Below are 27,655 nucleotides of genomic sequence, written 5' to 3'. Positions count from 1 at the left end.
GAATGTTATCTTTCTGGAATTCCACTTCTTCTATTAACCTAGGCATATGCTTAAGAAGAAAATATCATCCCCGGTTGGCAACAACCATGTAAGAGAAATTGCATAACAAGTAAAGCCAGGTGCCACACGTAAATCACAGAGGCACGATCAATTTGGAAGAAACACCAAATCAATTTAATATGTGTTTTCCTCTATCTTTATTTTCCGCCGACTCTGATAGATTTAGGATTTCTTTTTACTGTTTTCTGAATCACACCGAACTAGGTTGGAATAGTTACTAAACTATAGCTTCGCCTTTTTTCAAATATGTTTCTTAACACACTTCCTCATGAAAACAATACGCTCTTGCAAACCGCTTACACGTGTAATTGTGTGAAGTGGCAGCTCTACGACAATTTTGTGGTTATCATAAATCTCTCACAAAACTTCATTGAAAGACTCAAAAGTTTAATTCTTATATAATTAGCATAATCTTGAATATCTCTTTAGTTCTTAAATATTAATACCAAAACTATTATTCTTCAATAATTTCCTATTCTCTTAGTCTTCAAATTTAATTAAAAATACCTATTAATTATAATATCTGCTATAACTCTCCGAATCTCAATATCTTATTTCAGCCTAAAGCTTTACATTTATACATCTTCAAAGCTACAACAACAACAACAAAGCCTTAAGCCCACTACGTGGGGTCGGCTACATGAATCCTTTTTCTCCTTGAAGATGTATACATTTTTTATACATCTTCAAAGCTGAATTTACTTAAATTCTTTTGATCAATTATAATATGGACAAAGAGAGTGGTGGGCTTTTAAATAAAAAGATTGGAGAGAGAGATTTTTCTAGTGTATGGACCTATGCTTTGGGTCAAAAAAAAACTTTGGAAAGGTAGATCTTCTACCGTGGTCAAAATGTTCAAGGTTGCATGATTGGGTTTAACTTTTTCTTGTGAGCATATAAGGTGTAAAATAAGATGAGGGATTATCTATTATGAATATAGGATATGGCAATATAATGGAACGGAAGAGATTGGGTTAACAAGAGGTGTTGAGAAGTGTGGCAGTAGCAGAAAGGTAAAAAGATAATTTATGGACTGTTTTTTAAAAAATAGGCACGGATTAAGAGTCCATTTGGACTTACTTTTTTTCGTGTGGCACGGTTTCAAACTACTAATTTGCATATTTTATGTTGATCGGTAATATTGGAATGGCAACTTCGAGCAATAATTCAATGTAAACGTGGGCCAATATTAATAGCCCGTGGTTTGCATTTCTTATGTGGTTTTCCCTGCCCCACGCATCTCTGCCCTAGCCTCTTCACGCCTATGCCCTAACTCCTTCGCGTCTCTGCCTCTCTCGCTTCTCTACCTCTCTCGCGCTGCCTCTCTCGAGTCTCTGTTGTCTCTCACGTGTTTCTTTCCTAAAGTCATCTCTCCCCTCTCTTGTTTGTGCCGTAAAAAGTGTTCTTATCTCCCTCTCCCACGATATCCCTATCATTTATTTTTTGCAATTTGCGGTTGATTTGGAATGTGTGGCTTTCTCAATGTGTTTTGTGACTTTGACCTACATGTAAAATTGATATTTCAGTATATGACGGATGGGATTTTGATGTTTGGTATCATCTACCATCTTTTTATTGTTTCTTCTCCTTGCTCTACTCGGTTTTTAGTTAGTGTCTTTTGTGACTTGCTTTTTCTTTTTATGACCCCTGAAATAAATAAAGTTGAAAGTTGGGGGCTCTAGGATTGTTGGAATTTGAATTTGTGGCATCTGACATTCAATTTTTGAGGCATCTTGGATTTTAAGGGTTGTGATTGTCTTTCTAGTTTATGGCCTCTCTATTTTTTATTTTGGTTGGTTTGGGTGGTTTGCCCTCTTTCGCGAATGCATAGTTTTGATGCACTAAAAAATTGAAATTTTGCGACTTTCGAAAATTGATAGAGTTGAGGCTTTGAATTGGGCTTGGGATTATGAAGAATTGTTCAATGATTTTTGTGGATGTTTTTGAAAGTAATGGGCCAACATTTCACTAGTTGGAATGGTCAGGTTTGAGGCAAATGAAGGCCAAGAGAGGCCTTGAAATTATGTGGAGGTGATGTGCATGTGTTAGAATGTTTCAAAAATGCTCATGGAAGCTATGTGTGGTGGTGTGCTGGCGGTGGTGTGTGCACATAGAGTGTTGTGTAGGTGTTACGTGTGGCGATGTGTAGGTGCTATGAATATGGGAGTGGTGTTTGTGGCGTGTTGATGGTGTGGTGATTGGGTGTTATGCGTGGTGTTGGTGTTGTGTAGGTGCTATGAAAATAGGAGTGGTGTTAGTGGTGTGTTGATGGTGTGATGGTGGGGTGCTATATGTGGTGGCGAGTAGGTGCTATGTGTGGTGGTGTGTTGATGTGGTGCTGGTGGTGTTTGTGCATGGGAGTGATGTGTAGGTCCTATGTGTGGTTGTTTTGGTGTGATGGTAGTTTTGGTATTTATGAGGACATTATTTATGCTACTTTCAATGCTTGAGATTTATTTCTTATATAATTTATCTTCGTTTTTTATGAGGAAATATTTACCAAAACCATAACCTCTTCATCGCTTCTCGAACTTTCGTTATCATATTTTTTTATAATGAATGTTCAAGCTAATTCGATTAGGGCAAATCAATATTATAGGCTGAAATAGATTTGCCTGAGTTTTGTAAACAGGATGGGGAAGGTGATGAGGAGACGATGAAGTTGAGAGAGTGAATTACAGATGTCATTGTTGGCCTGTGAATAGATATTATATGTTTTTTTAGCAATGTAACATGTTTACACCAAATTATCGCTCGAAGCTGTCACACTGCTATTAACAATTGACGTAAATTAGAGGTTTGGAACCGCACCGCAAGAAAAAAGCTATGCTAAACGGACCCATAATGTTTTTATTACTTTATGAGCAATAGTTCATGAATTTCATTGTGGTGCAACTTTTATTTTCAGTTCTTTAACATGTGATTTTTCTCACATGATTGGCCTTTGAGGCAACTCTGAGTAGAATATTGCATATACTTATTTATAGCATGTTTTATTTTTGGTTTGGAGGTATATCATAAGATGTTTGACCTTAATGGTTGTTCTGAAAGGTCTAGATGTTGCTATGTGTTCTTGAAACGTATGAAATCGCTATCAAGGCAAACAATTACCCCGCATTTTTCACTCACATGCCTCTTGAGGTTCTTTTGGATGGCCTCTGTGGTTATATATTTTTGTTACAAGATCTTTTTTTTTAAAGGCCTACTGTCTTCTTGTAGCAATAGATTATTTGTTGATTTATACTTTCTGCACTGAGACATCAAAAGTTTATAAAATTTTAAATGAGTACTTTTATTATTCGTCTTTAATAATATTGCATTTAAGGGTTTGTGATTTTAGACCTTCAGAACAGATGAGGAAATTAATTGTCTGCATTTTAAAAATAATAGTATGATAATATTAAATGTTAGTTTAATAGTTTTGATTTTTAATTTTGATCATTGTGTTGCTTACTATGTATTGAGGTGTCGGTTTTTATTATATAATATTTAAACTGGATATAAATTCTCATTAAAAAATGTGCAATCAGGCTTGATTTTATTATAAACAACAAAATACTAAAGGGGTAGAAAAGGTCATTTATTCATAAAAACTGCAGCATAGTTGCTGCAAAATTGCACAAAATAAGCAAACATAGCTTCTCCGTAGCAATTTCTGTGCAGCAGCTTCCCGTCACAGCTGCTGTGCATCAACTTTTTGATAAGTTGCAATTTCCCCAAACAAACCCTAAAGGAATTGAGAGGGAGAACTCCTGAACATAAGAGGACATGAAATGAAGTGCATATAATAGATAAGTGAGGTAACAAACTAATATAATAAAAGAAAACTTAACTAAGGGAAGGGAAAGAACGAGATAAAAGATAATTCTGATTTCAGAGAATATAACCGCATCAATTTTGCCCAACTAATACAATATCAATACAAATCTAACAAAAATGGCATAAAAATACAACAAATAAGTTTCCCACTCTATGAAGATATATTATTGATAATTATAGGTTCATACTTATCACGATTGTTAAAGAGTCATCGGATCAAAACAGAGTGGCAGAATAGCTAGGTAAGGAAAATATGAGACCAAGAATTTATCGCCTAAAAGGAAATACATCCACCACAAATTCATATACAAAAATTAAAAGAATGTGCCAGTGGATTACCCAATTGATAATCCTCATATAGATCAAATATTGGAAAATTAGGAGTTATTTATTGTTAGTATTATAATTATTTATTCATTAATTCTTTATGGGTAATTTTGTATATAAATTCCCCTCGAAAGAAAAAACAATTCAAACTTTCATAGTCATTAAATATTTTCTACATGGTATCAAATTGAAACGAGGGTAATACTTTTCAACTTTTTCTTTATCTTTCATTCTTCCATTCACTATGTCCAATTTTTTTATCATTATTTTTTAATTTTCCCACCAAAGAGTCAATTATCAATGGTGAAAGACTAAATAAGAGCTCCAGACTCTACATGTCTCATATCAGTTAAATGTAATAAGCCATCTGAAGTAGCTCAAAATGTGAAAACTTTCGTAAAAGAAACAAGTAAAATCCAATATCTTATGAATTTTCCACCAAAATTCAATAACTCTCACAAAAAATAAGTTGTGCAGATTGCAAAAAGCAATTTATGATCTCAAATGATCCCCAAGAGCATGATTTGATATATTCACAAAAAAAATGTAATGAAATGAAATACAAACAACATAAAAAAGACCATACTCTCTTGATAAAACAATCCATTCATGAAAAATAATAATTCTCATGATATATGTTAATGATATGATTATTACAAGAGATGAAAGTAAATAAAAGTAATCACTCAAGGAAAAAAAATTACTAAAGAATTTGAAATCAATGAACCATGTAAACTCAAATAGTTCTTGAGTATAGAAGTTTATCAATCAAAATAAAGAATTTTTATCTCACAACAAAAATATAATACGTACCTATTAAGAGAAATAAATATGATTGAGTGTAAATTATATAAATCTTCAATTGATCCTTGTAAAAAATTTGACATGGAAAAAAATGAATAAAAGCTAACATCAAGCAGTATCCAAAAAGAGATCATGCAATATCCAAAAAATAGATTAAGCAATATCCAAGAATATATGAGAAACTAATCTATCTATCACATACATATCATGAAATTGACTTGGCAATAAGTCTAATAATTTAGTGATCGACAACGCCAAAGAATCTCACTTCCAAGCTACTTATAGAATCCTTAGGTAACTTGAGTCCAGGAAAGAAAATTCTCTAAAAAAAAAAAGATGAAACTCTACAACTTATTGATTATTAATGATGACTAAATAGGGTCGCCGTTGGATAAGAAATCCACCTCAAAATCTTGCATATTTCTATAAGAAATTTATAATATGGAAAAGCAAAAAAATAATAAAACATCTAAAGACTAATCTCGAATCTGAATTTAGAGCAGTTGCTCAAGGAGGATCTGCAAATCTCTATGGATTAAAATTATTTTAGGAGATCTAAAAATTAGATGGAAAGAAGTTATGAAGATATATAATGATAATAATCTATCATAAGCACCAATCATATTCCAGTAATATGACCGTAACAAACTCATGAAAGCGAATCAACATTTTCTAAGAGAAAAACAAAAGGTTGAAGCAGGAAGACGTGTTGACATATTCATCAAAGGACTCAGCAACCCAACATTTGAAAGTGGTATAGATAAATTTGGAATGATAGATTTTTGCCATCGAAATTAAGTGTGAAGGGCCATCAGAACAAGAAAGGCTAGCACGAGTGCCAGATAAAAAATTAGAGACCACGGATTTAATCTTTACAAGAAAATATATCTCCCACAGATTCATGTTCAAAGGAAAAAAAAAAAACCTATTATTGCTCCCTTTGCGTCAAACAACAATACCTAAATAGATCAAAAGTTGGAGAACTACCGATGATTTTTTTGTATATTAGTAAATGTAATTATTTATTTCTTTTTTCATTTCTATATATTCTTACGTATAAAAACAAATTGAAAAAATGAACAATTCAAGCTTTTCTAGCCACTACTTTTCTATACAAAGCAATCAAACTATGCTTCTCACACAGACTTCCATAATTAGTTTCATTTGTCACCCCATCTTCCATCAAATATCCACAACATAAAACATTTTCTATCAATATAACAATCAAAGAAAAGAAGCAAGTTAGAATTAGTGGAACCTTCAACAGCTACATGGCCAAAACAAGTTTTCAATAGTGCACATCAGATGCATTCTTAAAATCAATAATGAGTGTAACAAAACTAAATTGGATCGATTGAGCAATAAACCTTAAGTGTCATGTAATCACGACTCAGAATATGCCTTCCATTCTTTGAAAATTTAATATCTGAAATTGACGCAATGATCTCGGTAAAAAAGGACCTTGTGCCAGGCGTTTCATGCTCCTCAAACCTATTAAGTGTATCATTTAGCAGAAAAACAAGTACGCAATAAAGCAAAAAAAATAAAAGACCTGACTATCAATTTGCACTTTCAGCACAAACCCCATTCCAAAAGAAAAAACATACATACCTGTAAAAATGTAAATTGAAAAAGGGCGACTTACAACTTGGAGTGATTATCACATAAAGCAGACTGCCTCAAATCAATAAGTCGTATTGAGCCCTTCGAGCTACAATATGCTAGTGTGTTACATTGCATGGGGTGAAACTCAGCTGATGTTATAACTTCTGCAAACCATAGAGAATGAGCCACATAAAACGCAAAACAATAGTTAGTACCACATTACAATACATAAAATGTATTAGATAAGCAAAACTGTCAAATTTCATCAATTAAAGTAAAAAACGACAGGAGAACTGAAAAAGTATTCCCACTTAAAATCAAAATGCAACAACCAATGGAATAGAAGTCAGTTTCCTGAAAATTCCGTGCAAAAAAAAGGATAAGAAGAATATATTAAGGGTCTGTTTTGGGTAGCTGCAACTTATTAAATAATCTGCTAATAAGCTGATTAAAAATAATCTGTTGATAAGCTAGGTACGGTGACTATTACAAATTTTTATTTTTTTTTGAAAAAGTCAGACCACTACCAAAAAGCTGCCACCACACCTAGATAGATGCGGTGTAAAAAAGTTGTATTATGTAGATCTAAAAACTAAAGTCTATATTGTAAAAAAGTAGTAAAAAAGTTGTATTTGTAGTCTAAAGTCTAAATTGTAAAAAAGTTGTAAAAAAGTTGTACTCAGTTTTAAATCTACTTAAATGAAGGTCTTTAGACTACAATTTAGACCTCCATAATTCAAGTTTTTCCTTAACTCTTTTTTTAGTCTTATCCAGAAGAAGGATTTCATCAACGAAAAGCATACCCCAAAGTACATTCTCCTGCAAATGTCCAGTAAGAGCATCCATAACTAAAGCAAAAGGACATGGGCTTAAAGTCGATCCTAATGTAATCCAACTAAAATAGGAAAATAATTGGGCAATCCTCCCTCTGTTCGAACATAAAAAAAAAACATAAACAAAACAAAATAAAATCAAAAACGAAAAACCGAAAGAGATTCCAAACAGCTCCTAAGATGTCGATAAAATGTTTTGTTTTAAAAATAGCAAAATAGGTACAGCTCCTAATACCAGCCCAAACATCCCAAAGTTCCTGTAAAGTGCTAGTTGACTCAAGTTCATGATTCAGGAGGCTCTCAAAATTAACCTTAAAAGAATTTGCAAGAATGAACTGAGAGGGGAATTAACTATCAAACAATTATTTTAAAACTCACCTAAAATAATAATTGGAAAGAATAAATAAACTTAATCTAAATTCACTAAACTTATTTCTCCTTGTTATGCAGACTGACCGCTTCGTAAGAAGAGAATCCAGGAGTAGTTGGCTATTCTACTAAGGATGGTTAACCATAATTTGAAACAATTTCTAAGCATGCCCATAATCGATAGATATGGATGGATTATAATTTTTTTTCCTATAAATAACAGGTCTATAGAATGGAAAATTTCAAGTCGGAATAAAAGAATTAGAATCCTCTCCTAAATCTTCTTTTCTAACTGCCATATACCTTTGCCGCCTCAGTTAGATATCACCATGGACCCAACAGAAAAAATCAGACAACGACTACCTATTGTCATCCCGGTAAAACAGCCAGGAATAGCACACTAACAGCTGTTATTCAGCAGTACATGAGCGAGGACAAGAAATATACTTTTTTTAGGAGGATCGAGTAAAAAACACTAAGCATTCTACAGAAATCAAATACCAAGCCCTACAAAATTCCTAATGGTTCTAAAACTTTCGGCATTCAATTCCGATTAAGGATGGTCGCAAAGAAAAGTCCATGACGTCTCTTGCTATAATTGTTCTGGGATTTACATGCAAAGCACACAATTCTTGTGTGTTTATATATTTAGCATCTAAAAACACTTTAGCATCATAAAATCAAAATAAATGAATAAAAAGATGCATTTCAGTTTAGAAAAACTAATATTAGTGGTATTTTCAAGTCATATTAAGGATTTGGGTGTTATATAAGTCAAAAATTAAATTTTAGACGCGAGATTTGTAAATACATAAGAATTGTATTGTAATTAATGTCTGTAAAGCCCCCTGTTTGTTTTGGAGTTGATTCAACATTCTCTCCCAATGACAGATGCGTTGCCCAAAAAAAGTAAATATGCAGATAATAAAACTTTATTGTGCTATAATATGTGGTCTCAACGCACGTGATTGGGAAGAACACTGCATTAAAGAACAATAAACAATATCAGCTAGACAAGGCTAAAGAGAAAAGAAATGAAAAAGGTTTGCAGAACACAGGCCTTTTGGCAAGGAATGCAATAAACTTCACTACCAAGCATCCACAACACCAAAATAGCTAATTGAGAAAGAATTCCCTCGCTTGGTTTATAAAAGTGTGTTTATAGGATATTTCTCATAAATTTTATCAGGAACTGTATGTCACACTCCATCATTTATGGTAAAAAAAAAAGACCTATTATTTCAGTTGTAATCTTATATTGCACTTCATCTTATACTGCAAAGCAAGACTGCTAAAAGTAACATATTGCACTTCCCATAAGATTCATACACACTAAAACAATACCTGTTAGATCCTCCATATTTGCAGGCTTCACATCAACTATGTTAAAGCTCTGATTGGAAATTTCCAAATTCCAAAGATTTATCCGCAGATCATCAGCTGAAATGAATGTCTCTCCATCACTGGTCACACAGCAAATAAAGCAAAAATAAGAAGTCGGTATTATAAAACAGGAAATAAATAAATGAAAAGGTCGAGCATGTCTGAAGCACATGAAATCTGCAAGTTTACAGGAGTTAAGTTTGGAGAAATTAGTAGCCAACAATGGAGAAAATAGAGCGATCAATTGAAACAAACCAAAAAAGAAGACAACAAGCCAATAAAAAAAAGTTTTAGGGGAGTCACAAATAACTCATTCAGATTGAATGCGCACACACCCACACAAATGTAAATTTCATTTTATGCGAACAAATTGTATTTAAAAACAATCAAATATACTTATAAGTCATGAAAATAATTTTTTTAAGTTCTGTAAATATTAAATGATATTGTAATATAAAAAGTAAAAACAATAATTAGCACAGTCATCAATCAAATAATTGTTATGCATATGAAGGTCACTGACTGAACATATTATTTGTGTTTGGCACGTGTTCAACCCAAAAATAAACAAGTTGAACAAAAAAATTCAACCAATTAAGAACTTGATCTCATTTTTGCCCAGCTTAATGGTTATCGAAGAGATTTAAATAGAGCCTCAACTTGCTCGTATTCAACTGTTGACACCCCCAATTCATATAAATTTACATATTTAATATTTTTAAATATTGTGCGCTTGCTAAGCCGACCATAATCGAATGAATTCTTATCAAGTTCAACAAATGAGTTGAAATTAAATTGCTGCTCGTTTACATAACAAAAAAACTCAAATATGAAAATATTCAAAAAAAAACAAAAAAAAAACAAAAGGAGGTTACCAAAGTGTCCAAGTTGTTCAAAAACTAAAATGCTTCTGTTTCCAAAAAAGAGTGGCATTCCCTACCACTGTATGTTGTTAGCACCACAAAAGTAAAGCACTGAAGTTGTTGCCCTAGAGAGTGCGCTGTGTGCACGACATGCATGTTTCCCTCACAAAGCTCCTCAGGCTTGAGGCCAAATTCCAAGCACATATTCCATGCTATATAAAAATTTTGTGGACACAATCATAAACTCAATTAAACCATCTCAAATCATCATCGCTCGCCACTTTGTTCAATCAGCTTTCGGACCACCTTTCTCACCTTAACCTTCCATCCAAATTTAAACCATATCTCAAATCATCATCTCTCGCCACTTTGTTCAATCAGCTTTGGGACCACTTTTCTCACCTTAACCTTCCATCCAAACTAAAGTCCCACACCCCTTCATCTAAAAATATAAAAATCCAATAGAAAAATGTGCCTTGAGTAAATACATAACCATCAATCCAATATTTTAAAATATTACAAACAGCAAAATAATAAAAAAATAATAATAACGAAACAGAATTTTCATCCATTAAAATATGATAAAAAAAGTAGCTACAAGTTTTTCTCCCAAAAGTCAGACCTCCCGCAACAGAACCACAGAACAGCGAGTATAGCATCTTAGAGACAATAGAAGTTATGGACCTGTTCTTGGAAATAGAGTTGATGTGATAATCATGAGCATGAGCATATACTCTGCGACATCTAGCATTAAGGCTTGTCTCTTCACTAGCTACCTAAACAAAGATAAACATAGTAAATGTCAGCTTTGAGATCAAAAGAATATAATGCCGGTAATTGTAAACCTAAACAAAGATAAACATAGTAAATGTCAGCTTTGAGATCAAAAGAATATAATGTCGGTAATTGTAACTAGAATAACAATTCAGTACATGCACCCCAAACTAAAAAATGGGATCGTACCACTCAATTCTTATGTATCTACATATCTAACTCCTAAACTTTAATTTTTACATGTATATATTGCCTTACCTATGCATAAAAAGGTCTATTTCACTTATTAAAAGTTAAAATAGAGGTATTTTTTATGAGATATGAGAACTTTTGGTAATAAAAATATACAAAAGTTTAGGTGTTAGATATGTAAATACATTGAATGATATACATGTAAATACCTCTAAAAAATAGAAGTATAAAAGAGACTACATCTTAAGGATTTTATATCTGTAAATTGCATGCATTTCTATGTGTCTAACTATTTTCTCAGAATATGATTTGACATTTTATTTGATAGCTGCATGCATTAATCATTACTAATGTGCATGCCCATTTCATCAAACCTGAACAGTGTTAATCTCCACATATTTCAAAGGAGTCCAACATATTGCAAATCAACTGGACTTATCACAGACCAAAATTTATGAAACAAAAGAATTTCAGCTAGAGTGCTGGAACAGGATAACAAACTTTACCACCTATCAACAAAAAAAAATAGCATATTTGTTTTCCATGTAAGTAATACAGACATTGGTTCAATTATGGAAACCATCAGCTAAATAAAAAGGGGCATTTACATACATAGCACACAATTCTGATGTGTTTACACATCTCACACCTAAACTTTCATATTTACACACATAATAATCATTTTTTTTTATATCACATAAAAAATAGCATTGTTACCGCTCTTTAAAGTGAAATACACCTTTACATGCATAGATTTAAAACACCAAAGTGCTATACCTGTAAATATAAAAGTTTAGGTGTGAGATATGCAAATACACAAGAATTGTGTGCCACCTATGTAAATTTCCCATTGAAAAAACATTTGATTGGATAAACTTATAATGGTTTCCGAGTTAATTGTCCATTACATAAGATTTGTACCACCAAATTTAATGAGGTTTGTGCTATAACTCATGCAATAAGATGAATTTATTCGCTAGTCCGGGTGAGTACAACTACCACAGGAAGGCGCAGAGTAGGAAACCCCCCAGGAGGAAACTTGAAGTCATTGCTCAAATACTTGTATGGGCTTTCAGAACACCCACCATTTGGCAGGCATGCTCTCGGACTTGAAAAACAAGAACTAGGAATGTTACCATTTGCAGAAGCTTGTGCTGGGTTCACATTCATCTCAGAAACTCTCTTCACCTTCTTCTCTTGCACCTATATAGTACAAAAGCGAGAGCACATTTAAACCTGTAGTATATGATCAAGATAGGGAACAAGGTTGGTTGTTTCACTTCCAGAACAAGAATAAGATAAGAACAGCAACAAGCCTCAATGGCAGTAAGTGGGGTCAGCTACATGAATCAGTTTTCTCCATTAAGTTCAATTGAGTGTGAAGAAAAACAACAAGAACAAGAAGAAGAAAATAAAAGAAAAAAATGCTTAGCAAGACTATTAAAAATATGTTTCAATCCTCCTAAATAGAGTGTGAAGGTTCGTTAAGGAGCACATGAACTAAAACAAAACATTTTCAAATAATTCAAACTTTCCTCATCATATAAACTGCTGAGACATGACAAGGTGGCAAAAGTAAAAAAGATAGCATACAAACCGAAGTGCCATGAATTGTTAAATTTAAATTATTTCACAAAACCAACATTTCTACATGAGTGATACTTAATTAACATGGTATATTATTCGATGGCTTATTCTTTTAATGCAACTGGCTATTAGTCCTTAAATAAATGTGATACTACACTCTCTCTTGCTAACAAAATGGCCATAAAATCCTTAGAATAAGAATAACTAATAATATAGCCCACTGAATATGTCATTGAAAACAAATATATTATACCAAAAGATTGAGAAGGCCAAAAAATAGTCACATGACTATTCGTATGTGGCAAATTCAATTCCTGAGTAACATACTTCTTCAATTTAGTCCCACAACAGCAACAAGGCTTTATCCCACTAAGTGGGGTCAGCTACATGAGTATTTTTTCACCATTGTGTCTATTGAGTGTTGGGTTTTCATTTCATTCTAATAAATTAAGAAAAATTTTTTTACAGCATGCCCAAGTCTTTCTTAGATCTATCTCTACCTTTCTTAACATAAGTCATTCTAAAATATCTACTCTCCTAATTGGGTCATCGAATGGTCCACGTGTAATGTGACCAAACCATCTAAGGCAGCTCTTTCTAATCTTGTCTACCACTGGAGCTACTCCAACCCTTTCACTGATATATTCGTTTTACATTTTGTCTCTAAGTGTAAAGCCAATCAACCACCTGAGCATTCTCATCTTAGCAACATTTAATTTTATGTTTCTCTTTTACAGACCAACATTCCACGTCAAAAAGCATTGCAGTTCTCATCACCATCTTATAAAGTTTTACTTTAAGTTTAAGTGGAACTTTTCTATCCCACAATAGGACCGATGCATTGTGCCACTTCAACCATCCAACTTGAATCTACTAAGAACATCCCCATCTATATCACCATCACTTTGAACAATAGACCCGAGATATCTAAAACACTCACTCCTTTTCCTTTTAATGACTTGATCACTGACTTGATCACTCATTGTTACAACCCCGCCACTAGATATACTACTACTACTAAAATTACATTGCAAGTATTCAGTTTTAGATATACTCAAATGAAAGCCTTTAGACAATAAATTTGACCTTCATAACTTCAATTTAGTCTCTCAACAATAAAAAATTGAACAAAAATGGTCGCTGAGATAGAAATTAATAGAAATTGAGATACAAAATTGATCTCAATTTAATCCCTCAACTATACAACATTGATCCTGATTTAGCGCTTGAGGGACCATTTGTGATCAATTTTGTTCAAAAGACTAACTCGGTCAAATGTGATACTCTAGAACTAAATTGGTCATATATGAATAGTCAGGAGATAATTTTGGGCTTTTTCCTTAGGCAGCATGTATGATAAGATTACCAGATAGAAATGAACAAAAACATTGCTTCTATGTACTAAATAATAGAGTTGGGCTTGACCACTTAACAGGACACATGAATTTTGTTGGTGTCGAGAAAATCTCTTAGTAGATGTGATAATCATCATTAGCTTTACATCCAATTGATGGATTACGACTTCACATTATTCGTTTTGTAAAATCATCATCACCAACCTCATACTAACTATTTGTTACCATGATTCCTCATAGTCATTTCTATTTGTTACTATAAATTGCTTTCTTTATTAATTTATATGTAACTAGCTTTTTTTCCAAATGCCTATCGAGTGGTTTTCTTTAAATCAATTTTTCATATGACCCAGGCACCTATGGCACTTTTTTATGTCTTTCCTAATGCTTTTATGTTGTCATTTTTTCGAATGTTGTACATTATTTTGTTGTTTTATGCTAACATTCTTACCTAAATATATTTAAATCATGTATTCCTTGATGATATATCTAGTGTGTAGTCATTGAGCATGATTTTCTTGTGGATTAGAGCAATCCTTTTATAACGGTTGTATATTGCTTGCAATTCTCATTTTAGGTTGGGTTTGAACTTCTATCGTGTGTGTTAAGAGATGTTTTATTATGTTATGTTTGTAAGTGAGTTCTCATTTATTGTTTCTAGAGGATGATGATGGTGAGTTGTAATTTTGTTAATGTATTGGTTAGGGCAACATATTTGTGACAATTGACCATTAGGGTGGAATTATTCAAATTGTAGGATAATGGCCTATTTAACCTTGAGCGCTTAATTTGCTTAATGATTTTTGTTAGTCTTACAAAACCTTATTAGCTCATATGGGGGTTTCCTTGATCTTTTATGCCATTCATCACCAATGTGCATTAATTTTTTTTCTTTTTTGGGGGCATTGTTGGTTCAGATTCTAAATTTCCTTTTCATATTGTTGGTAGCAATAGATATATGAGTTATTTTTATTGCCCATAAATTGCTTCCTGGCTTAGCTCCATTGAGTTATTTTGTTAAATTTTATTTTTGTGTTGCCAGGGTATTCCACTGTTTACTCATTTTCTTGTTTTTCGTTGGATGCCTCATTAATCTGGGAGAGTTTGGCGGATTGGCTGTGAATTATTCTGATTTCTATTCTATATTTGTTTAGACCCATGCTTATTTTTGGATTTACCGCATGATTGTCGGATTCTTCCATTGTTTAAATCATTCACGATCACCATTACCTCGGCTTGGTTTTGGGCTAATAGTTCAAGGAAAAAAATTCCTCTCTTGACAAACGACTTTTTCATAACATTATTAATTCTTCTCTATGATTTTTTCGCATTTTTAACATTTGATAAAAATAGTTTTTTTCCCCTTTTTCTTACTTGTTTATTGATGGGATTGATCCCATTCCTTTTTCTTACATGTGCTCAAAGTTCACTCTAAATACAACATTTTACCTCAAATTGTAGCAGATGCCTATAACTATTTTTTATTTTCTTAAAAAATGCATGAAGTTTGATCCCTTGTTAGAACCCCTTAAGTAGAATGAAGTTGAACTCTTAAACATTGAGACACCTTTTTGTGTAATCGTTGAAATTTCATCAGAAACTCGAAAGCTAAGTGTGCTCGTGTGGGAGCACTCCAAGGATGGGTCACCTCCTCGGAAGTTGCACCAATGGGACAAAAGTGTGAGGCCAACAGGCCAAAGTGGACAAATCTCGATGGGTGAGAGTTCGGGTTGTTCAAAGGGTATTAGAGCATTACGTAAGCTTGAAGATAGGAATATTTGCACGGCGAGTGATTTCAGGTTAAGAGTCTTGACGAGGAAGTCAGTTGCTTCTCAAGTGAGAGAGATTGTGAAATCTCTTAATAGAATTAAGTTGAACTCTTAAACAGTGAGGCGCATTTTGGTGAAACGGTTCGAATTTCAATAAAAACTCTAAAGTTAAGTGTGCTCATGTGGGATCCCTCATAGGATGCCTCTTGGAAAGTTACATAAATGGAACAAAATCATGAGAACATTAGGCCAAAGCGGACAACATCCCAATGGGTGAGAGTTCGAGCTATTACAAATGGCTCATTAGGCCAAAGCAAAAAATATTTCTATGGGCAAGAGTTCATGCTATTACATTCAATCATTCCAAGTTGACTCGGGCCATAAAATATGCAACATTTTATTAAGATGTTTTGTATGATGAATTTAAAATGTAAAATAAACCAAATGCAAGAATTTTTAAATTTTGGATGATCGGTTTGATAAAAAAGAATACAGTGTAAAACTTTGGTGAACATGGAATTGAGCATGCACTTCAAAATAAGCGTATTTTGAATTCATTAAATTTGCGCACTTTTCAAATACAATGTAAATTGCAACCCATCGTTGTAATAGCTCGCTATCGAACCGTCGACCATCACCCCTTCCCTGTCGCCGCTGTCATTGCCTTTGCAAGCCACGGCCACCATCGACCGTGTTTTACATTGATTCAGGCCTCGCTTGAGAGGATTTTATCTTTTGAGGAAGTCCTTTTAAAAGTGAAATCTGGAAAGGCTCCATTTTAAAATTTTGATCCGTAAAAAAAAATGTGTTTGAATGAAAAGATGTCGTTCACAGATTTAAGTAGGGCTGTCAAAAAAACTTATTATTCGCGAACAGCTTGTGTTCGGCTCGTTAAGTAGCTCGTGTTCGGCTCGTTCGTTAAGTAAATGAGCTGAAAACGAACAAGTCTTTAAAGTTCGGCTCTTTGTTCGCTTGTGTTCGGCTCGTTTTCGCTCGAATATATATATATATATATATATATATATATATATATACATAGATTTATAATCAATTAAAATTATTAATTAAAAAAATAGAGTAAAAAATATTAAATTAGATTCAAATAATACTTTAAATCTTGCCGTAATGGAGCAAATTTCAAGTCAAACACGAGTCGAATACGAACACGAATATTTAAATCGAGCAGAACAAAAACACACTGTTCACTAGTTGATTTCGAACACGAGTCGATTTCAAACACGAGCAGTTTCGAACAAGTCGAATATGAGCCAAACCTGAGCTCGCTCAAGCTTGGCTCGTTTACAGCCCTAGTTTTAAGTTTATTTTTTATAACGTGAAAAATAAAAATATTATTTTAACCTTGTCTCGCGAGCTTCCTCTGCAGATCATTTGAGAGCTTCTTCCTTATTATCTTAAATTTCTTATGTCAGAGATGGAAACTTTCGAAGAGGAAAGAAATATAAATAGAGGAAAAGCAGGTGAGGAGGGGCGAAGAGGAGAGAACTGTGAAGGAATGCTTTGGAAAGGTGACGTTATAGAAAGAAGGGTCTTGGTGATCGTTGTTGGGAAAAGGCAAGGCTCTAGCTTAAAAATGGGCTCCCTGTGGATCCCGAAGAAGCTCTGGCATTCACACCTAGGAATTAGAGAGAAAGAGGAGTGAGGAAGCCATTTAAGAGAAAGATGTAGGTGATGTTTTTGTTCATTCAGGTTGAAACATTTAGGTTCGGTCAGAGCTGGAGGAAGAAGTCAAGAGAGGGGGCAGAGATGGTGATAGGAAAACAGAAAGCGAGAAATAGAGAAAAGAACCAAGGATAAACAGGGAAGCCAATCACAGTGACAATCCGATGGATAAGTTGGTAATTTTTATTTACCTAACGTCGAACGTTGGTCCAACTGCTTCGACCTCGTCGCTTTCTAAATTTCGCCAGTGAGTACTCTGCGATGGAACCAACGTTCATCGTGAGGCCTCATCCAAACGACAGTTTTTCTGTTTCTCCGCTTTCTTTTCACCGTGTTGGAGCAACACCACAACCTCAAACGAGGCCTTACTTTCTTCAAACCAAATACCAAAAATATAAACTCCTGCACTTATTTTACATTAAACAAAGGAACTCAAAACTATTTCAAATAAATTATATTTTAAGTACACTACATTCCGTTCTAAGCAAACCAATTGCCCCTAAAGAAACAAATAAGGAGTCTTAATCTTAGAAAATAATATCAATCTACCATTTAAATTTGACAAACAAAAATCTATAGAGACAGTATAAAAATATAAAAAATAGCTCAAAGGATGCAAACTTCAAAGTTAAAAAAAACTGACCAAAAAAAAAAGTTTATCAGGACAAAACAATTTATTATGCATATATTAATATATATAGATACCATAATAAAAAATTTAATGCGAGAGAGAACTTTATACTAGTAAATGGTGGAAGGATGCACTCCTCCTCACAAAATGCCCATGCGCAAGTTCAAGCAGCACTACCTACCATATGCAAAAAGTGCTGCCTAAAAATATACAGGTGAAGGAAAAGAATGAAATTTACCTTCCAAAACTTAATTGTCTTATCATTAGTTGACAGAAGAAATAATGCGCTATTGGAAGTTTGGCACCATTTGATCTTGTTTATCTTCTCTTCTATTTCCAAACTCTTGAGGTAGTCAAACTGAGGGAAAAAGAAGAAACTAGTACAGGCCAAAAGATGAATTACGTGAAACAATCCTCCTTAAATAAGTTTAGACAAATAATACCTCAGGTTCATGACTTTGAAATTCTGTTTTGTAGCGAAATTCAGGATGACTGCTGATTGAATAGTCTTGTTTCTCCAGATCTCTCCTAGAACCATGCTGCATAATAGATGTATTATATTATATGAAATTCATAAAAAATAAACTAAAGCACCTATTGATCCACCAAAAATCAGAAAATTGATGGAGGTCACAATACCTCCTTAAAATCTGTCCTCTCGAATAAAACTACACGACCCCCTCTATCTCCTGTGGCAAGGTGGTCTCCAGATTTGTCAAATTCAATTGCAGAAATAATGTCAACTGCAAGAAATAACAGTATACATAAGAAAGATCAAAAACCAACAATAGGGTGAAGAGAAACATATAGCAGCAGCGTCAGATATGCAATGCACAGCACAATGATGCTAACATACAGAAACAGCAGAATGAAATTATAAAGCAAAAAAAGAACACAATGACCGCATGAGTTCCAAGGAATTTTGAAAAAAATGCATCAGGAAATTAATAACATGATTAAGAGGAATTATGACATTCAATTTAACTAAAATACCACATGGGAAGCATTGCCAAGCCAAAATGAGCAGAGAGAACAAAGGTTTCTACAATCATGCAACAATCTCGGCTATAAATGGTGGCAGCTATGTAGCACCGACACTTCTACAAATATGTCGTAACCGTGTTGGACACGTAACGGACAACGAAACTTATCAGACACGCCCCACTTCTCTGACACTTCTCCACCACTACAAAATATATGTTTGAATTTTTTCCGGCCTTAATCTGTCCAAGACACACATCAACACCGCATCGGTCGTGAGCTTAACACGATTTCGAGAAAAAGGGACATGGGAATTCGAAAATTATAAATATATGTATAGTCTTAACAATCACTCACAGTCAAAACCGCCCTATCTCTCGTCATGGGTTTAGGGTATAATTTGTATTGTGAATTCGTCAAAATCGAGTATCAAATGTGCGTCCAATATTCGTCGAAGCGGAGCATTAGTAATTCTCTTTTTGTAATCATGAGATTTTTGAAAATTTAGTAGATGAGTTGGATTATGGGTTAAATGAATTGTTTTGAAATATATTATATTTAGTTTTAAAAATTAATGTTCATAAGCATAAAATTTTATAATATAAATTAAATTTATGAAATTAAAATTTTATTTTTGTATAATTTGTATTGTGAATTTTTAATAAAGAATAATCGAAAACTATATATTTCATGTTAATAATTAATTAAATATAAAAATGAGTCAATGACGCATTATACCATGTTTTTATCATATATGTCAAGTCCTCAAATCATGTCATGTCGTGTCATATCTGTGTCTCAGTGTCAGTATCTGTGCTTCATAAGGTGGCAGCATAACTAACACCTTATACCAAAAAAATTCAAGGTCTGCTTTATGAATTATCATTCATCATTCGTTTGCTTTTAATGAGTGTTACTTCAGATGTTAGATCTATTATATGCAAATTCTTTAGCAAAACTTCTATTCATATTAACTTGTTCCAACTCATTTGCTTTCTAGCCCTTCAAGGTTAATCTGACATGCCCATCTAATAGCTGTATTTCTATACTTATGTCCAAATCACCACCTTATCTCCAATAGATGCCACTCTCATCATCCCTTTAAGATAATAAATTTACAACCAATCATTCCATATGCAAAAAATCATTTTAACATTTTATTTCTACCATGTTCAATGTGGCTATCACAATTTTTTTTTGCTGCGCAACACTCAAATCCAGAAACATAGTCAGCCTACTTGCAACCAATGTTGTTAAGAACATGCTTTAGGAACAAAGTAAAGTGATGCACTAGCCCTGTGCAATGCTTGCCTGTAAAGCATAAGCTCATGGCAAAATGTGTATTGTCTTGCACCATCATGTAAGCTTAGCTACTCAAAGAAAAAATCTAGTTCAAATTTCATGGTTTGATTTGTGTTCAAATTTCATGGTTCGGTACAACATTTGCCACAATAACTAGGCACAATAATTTATTTTTCATAGTTCTTGAGTAATTATTTGTTAATTTTCCATTCCCTTCCACTTGAGCTAGTAGTTTCATGCTGATTCTTCTCTTCACACTCACTAGCTCGCTAATTCTTCTACATTATTCATTGGCTCTTGTTGTTAGCACTAGTAGCTTCTCACTCATAAACATTTCTAAAAATGCTTCCAAATGCCTCTTCTTCATATTATCTCTCACTTCACATTGTCTCTATCTCTCGGTCTCTAATTGGTCACTTAATCTCATGAAAATATTCTTCATTTTTAGATACTTTATGCATCATTTCATTATTCATATCATTTCTATCTATGACTTGTATATGTTTGTGTATGACATAAATAACTCACAAATGCTCTAATTAATAATAAGTGTCACTTCAATTTATACTTTTAGCATTTAAGCAAAATACTCCTCGCATAAAACAAAACACTTATCTTCTAGATGTTGCTTACATTTCTTAACTTTTTGTTCATTTTAATAAATCTCTCGACGATTAAAACTAAGTTATCAGTAAAGGCCTCAATTGAAATATCATTTTATAGGCATTTTCATGACCAGTACAAAAAAATGTAAACTTAATGCTAATTATTGATACAATCCTACTATAATTGAGAACTACTTGATCACAATGCAACTACTTCTAATTCTATCTAATGCTCGATCATACATATCATTAATAGTCTCAATCTATATTTGATACTCAACCTTTTTCTCGATGTGTACCAACCAATTATTACGGTAGGATCGTGTGACATCAAAATCAATAAAAAGACATTAGATCTTTTTATCTAATTTTCATAAGATTTTAACAAAAAAATATGTTTCCATGGTAATTTTTGCTGGTGTTAAGTTCAATTGATTCTCCAAAACCATTCTTCTTCTTCTTTTTTTCTTCACATATCATTCTAATCCAAAATGTTTGTTGTCAAAGTCATAAGTATAATTTTTATATAATTATCACAATCTTGAACCTCTTTGCTCTTAAATCTTCATGCCAAAATGTTGCTTCTCCAATCATTTGTCATCCACCTAAATTTAAAATTCCATTAAAAATGTTTATTAACCAAACCATTAAAACATCACACATAGATCTCAACATCTCAATAGGTGTCTCAGAGGCCACAAGAAAACCTTAATGTGTCTTCTTTAGAGATAACTCCCCATCATTCTTTAAATGTCTATAATCTACCAAATTATTTTATTCATTATGCTCTTCTAAAATGGCTTTTCATAATTTAAAAATTACAAGATTTACAAGAGTGCCACCATAATTTCTTTCTTTATAAAATCAGCACCCAATTATTTTAAATGAACTGAGAAACCCAAATACTTGTGCATGACAAAATCAAATTACTAAGAATTTAACAAATCATTGAAAATAAAAGTTGGTAGTTTTACCGTAATTTCCAGGATTTGACTGGTATTATAATAAATAGAAGCATTTTAGTACTATTTTCGTAAAAAAGCAAAATTTGGGTGTTCCATTCATCCCTTTATCATTTCTCAGGATTTGACTGGTATTATAATAAATACCAGGATTTGATTGTAATTTCGAGGACTTGACTGGTAGTTTTAATGTAGTTGGTAGTTTTACTGTAATTTCCAGGATTTGACTGGTATTATAATAAATAGAAGCATTTTTGTACTATTTTCGTAAAAATGCAAAATTTGGGTGTTCCATTCATCCCTTTATCATTTCTCAAAATAATTTTTTTATCATTTTATAATATTATTATTTTTAATTACAGTTTATCGTCTAATGTATCTAACTTGAGCAAAATCACTTCTAAGCTCTTTCCTTCATATTTTCTGTTTCATAAAGTATGCATTCCGTACTGCAGGATCATATGCAACTCTAAAATCAATAAAGCTTCTCTCTTTACAATTATATGTCCCATTACACACTAATCATGAATTCTCTCTCAAAATCATTTAGTAGAACATGTACGTCTGCAAGTCATTCTAAAAAATTATCCTTTTTTACATAAATATATATTGTTTAATTCATTCATCACCTTCAAAATTTGATTTTACAAAGTTTCTTCACATCCAACTTAAGAGTACAGATATTAATCACATTTGTAATATCTTCACTGATAAGTAACTTAATAGCAACCAACCTAATATTAACTCTATCCACCTATGCAGTTTTGTCTATCAACTATCTATCCACTATTATCTGTACCCTTTTTTATTATTAACATTTCAAACATACAATAAATTAAACCATTTCCCAATATCATTAGATTTCTCAGATAAATTTGTGCCTTGGCAGCAAATAATAATTTTATTCTTCTAATCACTATGTCCTCAAATTTTCACCATGCCATTTCTTGTCCCATTATTCCAAGTAAGAAATATAATCTAAGTCTGTGCCTACACATCAAATATAAATGCAATTACAATGAATTCAGATGCATCTACAAACGAAGAGGCCACCAACAAACATTCCCAATTACTTCAAGAAATTTAGTTGCATAATATTTCACTTCTGAGATCATAAGAATTTAACATATTTAATGTGTTATTATATAAACAGCTTGTAGATTGGCTTACCAAAAAAAAAAATTAAGCTTGAGTGTTGTTAAAAGAGATGGAATGCGGAAAGAACAATAAAAAAGAGATGAATGTGGCAGGTATAAAAAAAAAAGATAGAAGACGAAGAAAATATATAAAGGAGAGATTACTTCAAACCAACCAATCAAGAGTGGGTAGAGGAAGCTCTTGACAGCAAGACATGAAGGAGATGAGATCTCCCCACCAGAAGTAGGGGATGTGAGAGCTGGACAGCCATTCAAAAAGGAAGGAGAGCAACCAATAATTTCATCCCTAATTCATCTAAGATACTTCTTATCATAAACCCTGGGCCCCTCATTTATTGGAGTGCTTGTTGCCTTACTTCAATATCCAAAAGCTTAAACTGTCAACCAACAACCATGCACTCCAAGAGAATCTTTAATAAATTAAAATTACCATGTAATCTAAATTGCAAGAACCAAGAAGCTCAAGGAAATGTAAGAAATAGAAGACCATGCATAGCTCTCAATCTCTTTTAATGGAACATTGCTGGGAATGCCTACACATACTCCATCAACAGACACTAGACTGCCTTACTTCTCTAATATGAAACAAGTAGCTAAAGGATTTTTTAACTTTTTATCCAGCTAGAAAAACTCATACCAAGATGACTTTACCTTGTTTTGGCTGAAATATAAAGTAGGCTCACACAAGCTTGACTTTTCATAATGCACTTGCTTGTCGTAATAAAAATATCTAAATGCATTAGAAGTATATAGTTTGCCCAATTTGATTATGGCAAACTGATTAATTTATTGGAGTTCCCAACCTCAAAATACAGCAAAACCTAACCATGATCCTGTTTGGTTTGGCTGATCAAGTTTATGAAAAAGTATTTTGAATTTACATTTATTGCACCTCCTAAAGTCATATTTTACCTTATTTGTTTAAATTAGCGCTTCAAGTAGCCTTCAGAGCAAAGTGTATTAGTTTGTAAGTGAAAGTGATCGTTCTACAGGACTGATTTAAAGCTTTATTAAACTTTCTACATGCAGAACATACAAAATGAAGAAAGATTAGCGCCACTTACATATATACAGTAATCCTATCAACCTCGAAAAAATTTGAAGGAACAATAAAAGCTTAGAAAATCACCAGTTAAAAATTCCCACGGTGTGGTTACTGGAACAATACAAAATGAACATGCAATCATATATGACCTCAATGGGAAGCTTTTAGCGATAACTGTGAACATTGTATGGAGATATAAAATCACTTTCTTCGGAGCAAATAAATTCCAGTGCAAATCAAGGAAATGGACACTTGTCACGAAAATATGGAAAGAATTAAAAAAAACGTTCTGTAAAATGTTGAATATAAGCTAACAAGGATAAAGAAGGAAGCACAAAAGGAGTCGTATTTATCAAAGTGGGAAAAAAGTGAGGCGTTTATCTGACATAGCTTCCAGAATCCATTGACTCAATCAACAAAAAGTACCATATTTGCATATCTTTATGTTCATCAAGTTCTATAAGCAAAGAGCTGCTAGCATGTTTGACTGTAATCAGAAATGCACAAGTTCATTGCAAACTATCATCAACATCAGAAAACAAAAAAACAAACTAAGCTCGCATCATCGCAAGAAAATCCCGATACCCAAAAATAAAATAAAATAATTCACCACCAATCTCCCTTCTCTATCCTATCTACTTCCAGATATGCAAAACGTAAATGATCATCGATAGACCGGAGACTAAAATAGAAATCAACACAAAGTAAGATCTAACCATCGGAAACAGCCGGACCAAACGAAACTGCTATGCTGACTGTGCTGCGCCATTGAATGTATCAGCCCCGGCCTAGAGTACAGATCTAAAACAAACTAAAGGGGCATACCTTCTTGGACTTCCTCTCCGGCGGTCCGCTCGCCGAATACTTGTGAGAATTTCCAATCCAGAGGCGGTGGGGCCGAGGAAGTCGCTGCAGCAGCTTCCTCACCTCCTCCCTTCCCATTCATTCTCCGAGTAGATTTCCGGCGCAAACTTCGGCCACGACGATCGGCCTGTGCATCAAAATCGATATCTTTTCGAGATCGCAATTCCTGCAAGGAAGATCACAGGCGACGCTGCCACTCGCTTGTCGGAAAATCTTACCCAATTAATCCATGCGACAGGCGAGCCAGAAGGAGAGAAATGAAGGGAGTTGAGGGTATGGGGAGATAGTTCACAGAGACTGATACGACGGAGAAGAAAAATTAAGTTTACATTCGCTCGACCATTTTGCCCTAGCAAAGTCATGGTTTTTTTTATTTTTTTAATTTATTATTTAAATTGTGTCAAAATCGTCCTCAATATTTGTATTGGTGAATTTGAATAAGAGTTTTTAAAATGTCAAAATATTTTTTAATATTTTAAAATTAACCTCTCATAATTCTCCCTAGGAATATTTTTTTATCTAAATTTAAATAGTGTGAATTATTTTGACAGTTCTATAAATTTTAGGACTAAAATAACTTCATAGAAATTGTACATAATTATTTTGGCACATCTCATTTTTCTTCTTATTTTTTTAGTGCATCCTTCCAAACTTTACAAAAGATGATCTCATGTAATGAAAGTTAAATGTGACTTCAAGGGAAATTTATATATCTGTAGCAAAATGTTTATTGTTGAATCCAAATATGTCTGAGAGACACGCTCAATAAATGGAGCGCCATATGGGGAAAGGGTAGAGAGAGAAAGAGATAAAGTAGTGAATCGTAGAAGACATGCAACATTAATTTGAATAATGACCCGCTATTTATAGGCAAAAAGGTACATATTTAAGATTACATCTTTGTTCTTGAATCAATAGAATAGTGAGAGTTATTTTTGTACATTATTATATGTGTCATGTGCAACCACATGAAGGATTTTCCCGGTGATAGCCCACTGTATGTTAGTATGTCTTGAATCGATCGGTCCACCATAGGTCGATCGGTTATGTTGTGCACTCTTTATGGGAAGTAAGAATCGAGGGGTGATGGATCAACTGATCTCAAGTTTGGTTTAGGCAGTTTTCACATTGTGGCATGTGTGAATGATAACATGTCTTTATATTTTTCTATTCGTCATCATTGCACATGGTTGTTATATTTCTTCAAGATTCTTACAGACATATTTTTGCATATATGTTTATTTATTGGTTTCCTTGCAATGAAAATAATAAGAATTTTTTTTTGTAATACCAAAAATAATATGAATCTAAATTTATAACGATATATTTGCATAATAAATGATTTCCCTATATGTTTATATTCAAAGCTGTTATGAATAAACAGCAATGGGTTCAGAGCTACGCGCCATCTGTGAATAAAAATCACAAAATTATCAAAAAAATAAATTATAAAAATTCAATGAATAATCAAATTTCCTTAAACTTTATATAATTATGTCTGTAGAACTTTGTTGACTTTTATAAGTAATTTCTTGGATTTTATAAATTTTAATAATATTAAATATTGATATATGTCTTAAAAAAACATGTAAATAAGTTTAATTAAAAAATTAAAGTAAAAGTAAGAAAATAAATATATTTAATAAAAGTTTGTAAAAATCAAAAAAATTCAAACCAACATAAATAAAAGAAATTTTCCTTAAACAAATATATTCAAATAAGAAAATCAAAACTAATCTAAATTTGAACAGTAATAATCAATCTTTAGTTCCAAAAAAAATTATTGGAAAATGAGACTAATGCTTGATGACAATTATCTTTTGGACAGAATAGGGTTAATATCTATAATGGCTAAGTAGAATAAAACCAACAATAATGGAATGATGAAATTATGAGATCTTGATCGTCGTATTAACATCAACTTCACTTAATTTCTTCATCTCTTCAGCACTCACCAACTCTATACATCATAGAACACCCACCTATAAATGTTATTAGCACAAATAATTTTGTGGTTTGATCATTAGAATTGTTTAGTTATGGAAGATTGTTTTCGCTAGACTAATTGTTTGGACAAGTTGATAATAATTTTTTTGTTTTCCTCCACTTGCTAGTTTAGATTGCACTAGTTTACTCTGCATGTTTCTAGACAGTGATAGTAAATATAGGATGTGCTAATTTGTTTTTGTAGGAGTGTTGTAGTAATATAAGGCTTAGTTAAGTTAATTTGTTATAGTTTCATATGTTTTTTTTTCCCTGTTGGGTATTTTCTTTTATAGAGTAAGGTTGTCTGTAATATTCAGTCAACTGTTTACATTTGAATGGTCCACAAAAGAATAAACAAAATGCGAATGGTTGATCCCAACTAAACGACAATGTTAATTTTAGACTGAGGAGTCTGACGTAGGTCTAAGGTTAGCATCCTTAATCATGTATTTGCTTTGTTGTTGTTTTTATTATGTTCGATATAGCTGACCAAAATTTAGAGCGTTGCTTTATTTGCTTTTTGGTTGGATCTACGATAGGTTTTATAAGGACTATATTTTTTATACAATAGGTTCTATAAGGACTGTATTTTTTATCTCAACAGACAACTAAAACAAAAATTTTCAAAATAAAATAAAACTCAAAACCGAAAACAAAATTGCATCAACACACTACATTCACATATTTATCAATCATGTATGC

The 27,655-nt window shown here is 32.8% G+C and overlaps 1 protein-coding gene across 4 annotated transcripts in view; it reads right to left on the bottom strand.

Moving 5' to 3' along the window:
• LOC110025664 (serine/threonine protein phosphatase 2A 55 kDa regulatory subunit B beta isoform-like) overlaps window positions 1-25,297 on the bottom strand; it is a 30,707-nt gene extending 5,410 nt beyond the window's left edge. The window contains exons 1-10 of one of the 4 annotated variants that reach the window (XM_020726256.1): window positions 24,929-25,297; window positions 24,820-24,858; window positions 18,691-18,794; window positions 18,495-18,590; window positions 18,290-18,409; window positions 12,029-12,232; window positions 10,748-10,839; window positions 9,162-9,280; window positions 6,656-6,779; window positions 6,378-6,501 (exon numbers count right to left, since the gene is read on the bottom strand). In XM_020726256.1, the coding sequence (XP_020581915.1) occupies window positions 6,378-6,501; window positions 6,656-6,779; window positions 9,162-9,280; window positions 10,748-10,839; window positions 12,029-12,232; window positions 18,290-18,409; window positions 18,495-18,590; window positions 18,691-18,794; window positions 24,820-24,858; window positions 24,929-25,049 (1,143 nt within the window). In that variant the 5' untranslated portion in view covers window positions 25,050-25,297. Of the gene's footprint in view, window positions 1-6,377; window positions 6,502-6,655; window positions 6,780-9,161; window positions 9,281-10,747; window positions 10,840-12,025; window positions 12,233-18,289; window positions 18,410-18,494; window positions 18,591-18,690; window positions 18,795-24,819; window positions 24,859-24,928 lie in introns of all 4 variants that reach the window. The other 3 variants (XM_020726259.1, XM_020726257.1, XM_020726258.1) reach the window with 3 other exon arrangements.
• Window positions 25,298-27,655: the final 2,358 nt, after the last annotated feature.

The sequence above is a fragment of the Phalaenopsis equestris genome, unplaced genomic scaffold (assembly GCF_001263595.1).
Source record: "Phalaenopsis equestris unplaced genomic scaffold, ASM126359v1 Scaffold000320, whole genome shotgun sequence".
Classification (NCBI taxonomy): domain Eukaryota; kingdom Viridiplantae; phylum Streptophyta; class Magnoliopsida; order Asparagales; family Orchidaceae; genus Phalaenopsis; species Phalaenopsis equestris.
This window is presented reverse-complemented; position numbering and strand designations above follow the sequence as displayed.